General features: G+C 44.9%; 1 protein-coding gene across 1 annotated transcript; it reads right to left on the bottom strand.

Annotated features, from left to right (window-relative positions):
- Positions 1-9,782: 9,782 nt before the first annotated feature.
- On the bottom strand, positions 9,783-10,151 carry LOC125945758 (sorcin-like). The gene has a single exon (XM_049668037.1). The coding sequence runs from the start codon at positions 10,149-10,151 to the stop codon at positions 9,783-9,785; it is 369 nt and encodes a 122-aa protein (XP_049523994.1).
- Positions 10,152-11,115: the final 964 nt, after the last annotated feature.

Here is an 11,115-nt window from a genome sequence, read left to right as displayed (position 1 = left end):
GCGTTGAGTGGGACCGTCTACCTTAACTATGGGCCGGCACGGCGCTAAATATGTTCGGAGTCCCCGGCTCGCCAGTGCGTCCTTGGGCACAATACGGGACGAATTTTCTTCCCGTGGGAAAGCAGTCGCTTCGGGCCTTGTACGCTCGCTTAATCGCCTACACATTTTTGCGGGGGCGAAAGGCATCATTGTTTCCCAAACGACGTCCCCAAACGCGACGTATCGCCGTCGGAAAGGCGGCTTGGTTGCCTTCACACGTTTGCAGGACGAAAGGTTTCCTCGTTTCCCTGGAACCGCCCCGAAACGCAACCAGTCGTCCTTGAGGTGGTCCTCCCGGGTTGTTGGGCGCAATGCCGACGCCTTCGTTCGCAACAGACTTGGCGCCTGTCTGCCAATTAAGCGGCCAGCTGCGTGGTGGTTCGGTGCGTTACAAAGACTCGACTGCCACACGGATCCCTTCATGAACTAACCTCGGCGCGCGTTTGCCGCGCCGAGTATATGCGCATATTCCGAAACCCCCGCAGCAGACGAAACCGAAGCCACCGAAGCGAGCCGAGTAAAATCTACCGCTTGCCTATCACGTGAGGGCCTATTTCCCATCATCCCATTCCTCTAAATTTTTTATGACTAGGCTTCAAGATTGTCACGTGACGCTCCCTCCTAGTTTTTTTCCTTCCTCCATGGCTGAGCCCGATCAAACTTACATGTCGGACGCGCCGCTTTTGCAGGCACCTTAACTAGATGGCGCCACCATACTGGCGGAGGCCATACCATAGTGGCGCTCGGGAGCGCATTGATTGCGCACCTCGTTTCAATCGCATATCGTCGTGTGCGCCTGCGGACGCTGCTTTGCAGGCATCTTACCGAGATGGCGCCACCATACTGGCGGAGGCTCGAGTCGTCTACCCGTGCGTTTGCCTTATTGTATTTTCCGCCTGTATAGCAAGCGCTTGCGTGGCTCAGTGGTAGAGTTTCTGGATAACACGCAGCGGGCGCGGGTTCGATCACGGCGGGAATCGGGTACTTGTTTTGCGTTTCCGGCGATAGCGGCTACGCGGCGGCATCAACGCGACCCGAAACGGCTATTGGAATGCGCCCATAACAGTTTACGCTGTCAGTGAGCTCGTGCAAGAGAAAATTAGATGCGAAAGTCAACGCTGGGTGCATAACATTCGCAAACGAGACAAAGGCGCCCCAAAAAGATTGTGGAACCATACAAAAGCACTCGTGGCTCCAAACTAAAAACTCGCAAACGGCAATAACGTATGAAGACCGTAGCACGTACAAAGGAGCCGATGTGCTGCGGTACATCACAGACGTTATTAGGTATCACTTCGGCACAAAAGAAATAGTAGTTCAGACAACAGATCCAGCAACAACAAAGAAGCCTGACATAAAAGTTTAGCGTAGAAAGCTTGTATTGCAATAAGGCAGCAGAAATGTCGCTAATAAGACAGCAGCAGGACCCGATGAAATCCCTATACAGCTATTGAAAAACCTCGGTTCAAAGAGCAAGGCACTGCTGACTAGTGGCGTAGATTAGTGATTAGACTGAAGAAAATTCCAGTTGGATGGCGCGAAAGCAAGGTGAACGTTACCTCATCTACCGGGGCAAAGGTAATTTGGATAAGACGAGCTCGTACAGGTCAGTTGCAGTCACATCGGTGAGATACAGAATTGCAATGGAAGCCATAAAATTAGACCTGTCGAAGTGGGTGCAGAAAAATGATGTGCTGGGTAAACTACAGAATGGGTTCAGGCCAGACAGACGCTTTCAGGATAATATGTTAATACTAACTCAGTGCATAGAGATTTCAATAGCTCATATAGACCTTTATTGATAGCATTTTTAGACATTAAAAGAGCCTACGACAACGTAGATAGGGAATTGTTATAGGATATTCTTAAGCACTAAGGCATAAAGGCATAGATGATGATTTCGTGGAGCTGCTGAGGGAGATACGTAGAGAAAACCGAGTGCAAGTTGTATGGGAAGGTCGAAAAGCTAATGAAGAGGTGGGAATTCGCCCACGACTGAAGCAAATATGCCCTCTTTCTCCATTGTTCACGCTTTATGTTAATGACATAGAAAGATGACTGTAAAACAGCGAGTTGGGGTTTGACTTATTCATAGTGGACAAATGGTGCAAAAGAAGGTCCCTGGACTCATGTATGCGGACGACATAGTGCTACTAGCGGACAATACAAGAGATTTACAAACACTTGCGTATATCTGTGGCGACGCAGTGAGAAAACTAGGCCTGAACTTTAGCTCACAAAAATCATGAATTACGATCTTTAGTGAAAAGACGAGTACTTACGTGGTGTCAATTTGACAAGGCGTACCCATAGTCAAGTAATATAAGTACCTCGGCGGATACTTAAACGAAGGATAGACTTACTCAAGCACCCACCAAGATATTCTGAAACTAAAGGGAAAGCGGAATGCAGCAATAATGAAACAGGGAGCACTGGGGTGGGGGGTGGGGGGGGGGGGGGGCAAAATGAGTATTAGGTGGTGAGTGGAATCTGGAAAGTAGTAATGGTGCCAGCGCTAACGTTTACAAATGCCATTCTGTGCTTACAATCGGATATCCTGTCGTGGCTGGAAGCTAACCAACGATCAGTAGGTTGGCCTTGGGAGCGAGCGGTAAAACTACTAATGAGGCCGTGTAAGGTGACATGGCTTGGGCATCCTTTGAAGTCAGAGAATCACAACACAAAATTAGTTTTTAAAGACCCAGGAACATGGGTTAAAATAAAAGACGGCTGAAGTGTACAAGTATCTGTATCTGAAAAGCGTGGGCACAGAATGGAGGAAGAGGTCAAGGAAGTTGGCAACCAAGTACAGAAACATTCAAACTGTAAATAGACAGCCAGGAATCATCAGAAAGAAAGCAAGAGAAATAGACACAGTAAATTGGATGCAAACAATGGAAACAAAAATGAGAATGGATATTTAAAAGAACTGGAAGAAAGAAATTACAAGAGAAAATCCGTACGATAACACAAAGGGCAGTGCATTGCTATTTGGGCTCGAGCCGGTTGCCTAAGGACCAAAAGCAACTGGAGCAAATTATTATTTTGAACTAGATGAGGCATGTGTTTGCTGCAGCAAAGAACCGGAGACCACTCAACACATTTTAGTGGAATGTGAAGGCATTCGCCCAGTGAGAACAGTAGGTAACGTACACCTTCCAGAAGCGCTTGGGTTTAAAGTGGACGGAAGCATCAACCGGTGTGCAGTCGATATAAACAAGCCACGTTTAGAGTATTGGTAGGAAAAAAAAGCCGGGAAAAGATTGGTACGACCTGATTTGATCTTTTAGTCATAGGAAGAGGTACAAGGTAGATATTGAGAGGAAAATAAAATAATGAATTGTATACCAAAATGCTAGATAAAAAACATGTATAGCTTACCTGATTAACTCATGCTGGCTAGGTGACTATTTGTCACCGTCCCATTTCAAAGAGAAGACCAATAAATCATCATCATATGGAATCCATCCATCCATCCCTCGTGATGCCTCAATCGAGAGTGGTAGGAAGCCCATACTAGTAGTCCTACATTTCGCACAATAAAATAAATTATCTGTGACTGTCAAGGGCCCTGTGACCCGCTTTCGGATAACCATGTTGGATCTATAACTATTCTCAGCGTGTCACATAACACAGAGCAAAAGAAATTAGGAAAATTAACCCCCACACACCCAAGTTATCGGTGAGAGAAATTTTTAAAAATACCCGCTGTAGTGGCTCAGTCAGTTAAGGCGTTGCGCTGCTGAGCAGGAGATTGCGGGATCGAATCCCGGCCCCGGCGACCGCATTTCGATAGAGGCGAAATGCAAAAATGCCCGTGTGCTTGCGTTGTAGTGCAGGTTAACGAAATCCACGGGGTGAAACTTAATCTTTTTAATTCCACTACGGCATGCCTGACAATAAGAACTTGCTTTGGCACGTAAAACCCCAGAAAGGGGCAGACATTTCAAAATGCAAGCAAATGAGAGCTACCATCCACTGAACTTTTCGCGACATTAAAGGGCACGTTTCACTCTCCCGTGATGCCATAAGGTGCCACCCGATAGAAGCAGCAAGGTATCTATAAACGTTGAGCAGCAGACCATTAGCCGAAGTCGGCGCGCCATGGTTTTCTATCCTGTTGATGACGTTCCATGGCGTTGTTATGGCTTCCGTGATTGGGCGCTGCGCGGTAAAATTAAGGAGGCCATGGCATCACTTTTACGGTTTCAACAGCTTCCGCGAGGCGGCCGTTGTCGCGCGTAAGTATTTGGCGCGTGATGCGTCGTTCCCGCGGTTGTAAAACTTCCCCCGCATCTCCGCAACAAGTAAATTAGTTGCAAAACGTAACGCCGTAGATTTATGCGCAGTACACTCACAGTATCGTGCGAACGTAAATCGCGCATTAAAATTTTCACCAATCATCATACGAGGCGCCCTCTTTCGTCACGTCCTGTCTACGAAGTGCACAATAACGCCGCATCGAGGTGATGCCAACGGTGACGTACGACAAACTTTCCCTGGCGCTTTGCAAGGCCTCTTTAACTTTAGTGTAAGTGGAATATTTAAAAAATTAAGAGCGATAGCAGTTTGGTCCTGTGCTGAAAACAATGGTTCCGCATTAGATATTGCCGGCACCATCGTTGAATTCAACCATTAACGCTATTTACATTCGGCGAATTTAAGGGGCACGTTAGGAAGGATCTGCTGCAATGTGCAAAGTGTGTACTTTAAATAGGGATTTGCAAGTAATTGCCAATTTATACGCTTTACGCATTATAAGCTTGTTTATTGTTATAAACGGCCCATAATTTAGCACGACGCCCTGGGAGAAGTACAAGTGCCACCCAAAGTGGATATAGGTAATATACCCAGAACATTGCTACATATCAGAGTGTGAAGGTAGATTTGTGTGGTTCAATTACAGCCCCTGTAAGATAATTCCTTCATCAAATGCAAGAAATCGTTATATATATATATATATATATATATACGGCTGTTCCCCTGAATTTTCGCAAATGTTGTGAAGGCATTCTACGTCACACCGAGCTTACATTTGGTTTAAGTACTGAACGTGTTTAAGTACATTGTGTGGCATAACTTATACAAAAAATTTGTAGGCAGTATATTTTTTTTATTTGCAAAATACTGCAGAACCCTTCAAGATAAAAAGAGTTCAAGGATAAAATGGCATTTGGGGGGATCATGTAACCGAAAAAGACATGTCCGTGGTTATCCAAGTAGTCAACAAGATACGGCGTAGGGCGAATATTCACAATCACCGAAAGCCACCTGCACACTCATAATAATTGTATATATAATGACGCGTCCAATCAAAATTAAAGCAACCTTAGGTAACAGGAGGCATGACGAAATCTTCAAATTATTACAGAGATACGCCAACTAAATGTCTCATTTCGCTTATCACTTATTGTTTCAGATGTATACATCCATGTTTCTGATAGGCCTGTCAATTTAAAGCATTTATTGTGTTTTTATTTGAAAAAAAAAAGAAAACAGGAAGAATCCTAACATTTTCCATTACAGACTTCTTACAGAAACATTGCTAAAATATCTAATACCATAAATGCGTGTCTCACTACGACCGCTTTGAGATACTGCGTTATTACTATACCGCATTATTTCATGAAATGCACCTAGTACCATTCTCCAAATCTCTCGTAAATGTTTTATCGAACAGATTATTGAGTCTGATAGGTAGACAACATTTATTCCTCTCAGCTCTGTTTAGATGCCCAAAGGTAAGTATAGAGGCGGGGAGACCGCGTTTTCGCACTGTGACACTTTGGGAGTTTACAAACACGTTAACAAACCCTCAAGTACTCCAACATATTCAACAGACGCGCGGGTACCCCGCACCATTCCGCACAAAAACTCGTTTGAGGTTTGAGAAAGAAAGTTTGCCTAAAGATCACAAAATCACAAAAGAAACTGGTGAAACCGCACTCGCCTGAGCAATACATCACATTGCCAATGCTGAAAACGTGGTGAACGAATTGAATCAGTCACACCTAACACATCTCTGTGGCCCAACAGACGCAATCTCGCTGGAAGTTTTCAAATTCCCGGGCAGTTATCTTCAAATCGGGAATGCTTTGTCAAGATGGCTGCTCCGGCATTTCGACACATATGAGTGCTCCCTCAATGAATCGTGCGAGGGAATGGTCCCATTTGACGACGATTGTCTTTCAGTCTCCCACCTGCGGCAAGGAATGAAAACTGCGTAATTGGTTCGCAAAAATTCAGAAGCATCCGCATTGTAGTGACCAACTGTTGTGATCAGTAAAACTGTTCACACTCTTTTACTTCCCAGCTCATTAAGAAGGGGCGCCGTGTTCATGATAAGTTCCAGCAGCGTGTTCACAACCAATGAGAATACTACACTGCCGGGGCAAGGATAATTGAAGATTTCCTGAGGGCTATTGGGCAAACGATTCGGTTTCAACTTCGTTCTTTTTCGAATCCCAGGTGGCCGAAAATTAGGCCAAGTGTCGAATGAAAAGTGCAGAACTTTGTCAAGCGATTTCGCACAGAATTCGTTCTTTGGTTAATTTTCCACCTGGAGACTTTCTTTCCTAGATGGCGTACCTACCGGGGATATTTCTTGCGGGGACGTTTTTTTTCATACACCCAGTATTTTCGGCCGGCCGATGACACAAAAGTATTAAGAATTCGGCCCGAACTTCACAGTACCTCTTATCACTCCGTGAAAGCGCTTCACAATAAATTATTCACAGTAATCTATTCGTGGATTTATTAAACGAGTAACAGATACACAGTATCTACCTTACGCCTATAGAGAGTCCGCTTTAAATACGTCAGCTCACACTGTAATCGCAACTGCGATCTTTTCAACACCCTTGACGTTTGCTGAATAATGAATTGAGTCATTGCGAGACCACTGCTAGCCAGCAGACATTCGTATTTGCATGACAAATTCGGAGGCAATGCATTGTTCCGCCGCAGTTCTCCCACTGTATCAGTATATTTGTCGGCACACCGCTTTCACAGGCGTGAAACCACGATGGTGGAGTCTGACTTTTCTTGAGGCCGAAGTGCGCCTTTATTCGGAGTCAACAGTGTTTAAGCAGTAAATTCACATTCCTTGTGTGTGGCAATAATCATTGAAGATATCGCGAACTCTTTTCCGGATATTCCATTCGAAGGCATGTCTATGGAGACACAGTGAAAGCAAACGTTGGCTTCCACTGTCCATCAACAGTGGAAAACAGTCCGACTGGACGGGATGAAGGCCCTGGGTGCTTTGCACCAGCCGATGAAGGGGAGAGTCCAAGGGCGTTTGTCGAATTTGTGGCCTCCGCTGCAAACAATGGCAACATTGATTGAAAAATATAGCGGCCATAGCCGGCTTTCATTGCATAAATTCCTGTTGATGACAGCGCAGCATGCAGATTATATGCAAATTTTCATAGTTGACTTATGCACATTGCGATGCACATAAAGCATGTTTGCTGTATGTTTTAGACTAGCTTGCTTTAAATTACATGAATATTGTCGCTTGTAATCATTGCGCGTGTAACACAATAGGATATTATACTTAACGACGCCTTTTATTTAGGATATATTCTCGACCAAGTTTTCTTTTTCTTTATGCTTGCTATGTTATGTCACTAAATTAAAATGATACATTTAGAAAGAAACTTTGCGATAATTCCATGTGACCGTGAGAATTTGCGTTTACAAATCCGTGCTCATATACGTATCGCAAGACTAGTATTTCTTACTAGGGGTGTGTAAATGTTCGAAATTTGGAATACGAATAGTCTTCAATCGAAAATGGTGGTATTCGCAGCTGTCAAATATTCGTTTCTGCAGACGATCGAGTTTTTCAGCAAACACTCAGAGGATGTCGCTTATGCCTAACTGCTACCAGCCATTGATTAAGCATGTCGCGTCTTAGGCAGCCAGTGAAAACGCCGGTTCCAGTCTGGACAAATAAGCTCATTGTTTATCCAATCTCATCACGTTTGGATTGTTTCCAACTGATGCATGGCATGGTAGTATTGAACTTTGGTATTTCGGGTCACAAAGTGCAATACATTTATTAGTACTCTGCTACATGCATTTGCGATATCCTGTTCCCATAATGTTTCCTTGCACTTTACGAAAGAATAGAAATACTCTATTCGATTTCGAACGCTCGTTTTTCTCAAATACTCATAATCGTGATTTCATTTGAAAGCTTTGGTATTCAAACACCCTACAATTTTCAATTATTATGCCCCAACTTAGTAAAGATGCCAGTACAAGGAATCGCGGGAATGAGCGAAGATGCGTCGAATCGCTCCACATTCTTGCTTCGATCGACACTGCCTAAGATGACCGTCTTTATGTGTATGGTTGCTATACCTGGGGAACATTGAACTATCTAAGAATTTATCTAAGAAACATATCTCTCATCTACTAGATTGCCCACGTCTCCCACTTCCTGACAAAGCCTGCGCCATGCTGACAAGCTGATAGCACTATGCGGCGTTTCGCCATAGAGCAGAATAAAGTTTACTCTGCTGAACCGGCTTAGTATTGCGAACCGATTCGCGAACTATTAATTATTTTTATATATCCGAATAGGAACGAAATCGTAGCGCGCGAATCCTGACCCGAACTAGTGCTTTTTTTTTCATTCAACACCCTGCTAGTTAGCTATAACCGGAACTAGTGACGGTACCTTCAGTAGAGCAGCGTAAACCACACCGCCTCGCTCAGTGCCCATGGTGTAAGCCAACGACATTAGCGAGAAAACTGATGTCTGTAAACGAGCGGTTACGCGCCCAGTTTGGAGTAAGTCCCCTAGGAACATGCGCACTCCAATTAAGATTACGTTAACGAAAAGTGAGAACCATCTACAAGAATTATGGATGTTAACTCATCCTGCTCGCAAATATGTATTTGTTGCATCGCGGAAAGCTGCGCTTTATTGCTTCTCGACGCGAACATGCCATATGTGTATACAAGCGGCAAAATTAATTAAAACATGGAGTGCTTCGCGTGTAGAAATCAACAGCTACAAATTTCAAAGCAGCTGCGCCGGCAGACAAATCCTGCTCAGGGCGTGTGAGTTAGCAGTCGCTCAAAGCTACATAGAAGTAATTAGTAGAAGGTAAGGGCCCCGGATAAGTAATTAATAATGCCCTGCGTCCTGGAAACGCACAATCGAGGAACATGAAACACACGACGCAAGTACACAACTCACTCGGCTTAGACTCCGGCAACCTTACAAACGTTTTCAGCAGAGTAAGACAATGTACAGCACCCGTAAATAAAAAAAAAGTTGGATGATCACATTCTTGCCATTTCTAGGATATACCGCGCATGCAAAAAAAATGCAGTGAGATAGCGTTTCTGGTTTACTTTAGCGGCATCGTTAAATCGATGTACCAAAATTACGACAGAAGCGTGTATAGCAGTCGCTAAACAAGCACAGCCCACTCCTAAGCCCAGTAAAGCTCCACACAGAAACTGTTCTCGTCGCATAAACCCAGTTTTATTTCATAACTAGAGCATGAAATTGGCATAGGTCATGAAAGCGGTTCACAAAGATGCTCGCACATATACCAGTCAGAGGTAAGTCCATGCAGAGGAAAAAGCATCACGTGGCTGTTGGAATGGCTTCGTGGCAGGCACAGTCACGTAGAAACATAAAATCATGATCCTGAAGACGACAACGAGAGTGGTCCTGTGTTCAAAAATGTCGTTGCGAAAAGTCAAGCAATGCGATGTAGTCACGGATGCACCTTTGCGGTTGTAGCGCACGCCTTGACGAAGTTGTCGAAGGACACCTGGCCTAAACGTTCAGACGCTCGAAGAAGGCACCTCACGTAGTACTTGCTCACGTTGTAGCCGGAGGCTGACAACGCTTCGTGGAAGACATCACTCGGGATGAACCCTTGGTCCTCTGGATCGAAATGCTGGAACACGGATGCCCAGCACTCGATGGCTCTGTAGGCGAGGGAGACCAGTTCAACATCATCGGAAATCCCGCTGGTAAGTACGTAGTCCAGCACGAATTTCGCCGTCAGACGCGAGATTGGGCGTTGCGTGGGCCAGTCGTTGAGCTGGGACAGGGATTTATACATCTGGAGAGCATCCATGGCGACCGGGAGGGCATCCATGGGACGGGAGAGCCGAGCAGACAAGTGTATACCTCTAACCAGCTAGTCGAGTGACAATTTGAAAATGTCACTCGGTATTTTATACGTGAGCACCATGTACGCAAGCAAGATACACAATGGTGGCCCTCTAAACCACGTGGGGGATACTTCTTTTCATTTCTCTATCTCTCTCTCCCTCTTTCGCACGCTCTCAGTAAGAACGCGTATGTTTCGCAGCCCCCCCCCCCCCCCCCCCCCACGGCACGTTCAGACGAACCGGCCACTAACTGACCGAGAGCATTGAACCAGGTGTTCAATGTGGCACTTCAAAGTGCTCCTGTGCTGAGTCTCGCATTCTTAACAGAACAAAAGAGTTTCACGAAAGGCCTTCCTTCTGCAGTTCGCAGTTGTACTTGTCTGGTGTGACTAACTAGGAATAAAGGATGGCAACAATAGACCGAGTGTGCGCCCTGTCAGTGATCTGCGTGTGTGCCACTGCCCATTAGTGTAGGGTTGAGTCAGCACTAACTTCCCTTTTCTCGGGTCATTATCTATTTATTGAATCTCAAGGGTACATAACTATCGGACTTTAAGCGACCTCAATGAGCCAGGGACTTTGAATAAAATAAGCGGGGAAAAACGAACTGAAAGCGACGTGGAAGCGGCCATCTCCAAAGCACGTGTCTCAAAAAAAAAAAAAAAAAAAAAAAAAAAAACTCAAAGTTATACTTCTATTTAGATTCCGTGCATCCCTTTTTTTTTTGTCATCTGCTCATGCTGCCGGCGAAGAAAAGTCGCGATTGCATCTTATGCAATAAACCCAGAGAACCCCTTCGAGACAAAGTGAGAAAAAGGCACGCTTTCGGTGACGCATTCATTGCAATCAAGTTTCACCACTGTTTTCTATAGTTATTGAGTAAATGTGTACCGCATTATTGTGCATGCGTAGTAACATTCGTAAATG

This window comes from Dermacentor silvarum, chromosome 5 (assembly GCF_013339745.2).
Source record: "Dermacentor silvarum isolate Dsil-2018 chromosome 5, BIME_Dsil_1.4, whole genome shotgun sequence".
NCBI classification, from domain to species: Eukaryota; Metazoa; Arthropoda; class Arachnida; order Ixodida; family Ixodidae; genus Dermacentor; species Dermacentor silvarum.
Note: the sequence above shows the minus strand (reverse complement) of the source record. Positions and strands in the feature narration are given on the sequence as shown.

Bases quoted from the DNA above. Each gene is read 5' to 3' on its own strand.
- LOC125945758 (XM_049668037.1), bottom strand. From the start codon at position 10,151: ATGGATGCTCTCCAGATGTATAAATCCCTGTCCCAGCTCAACGACTGG.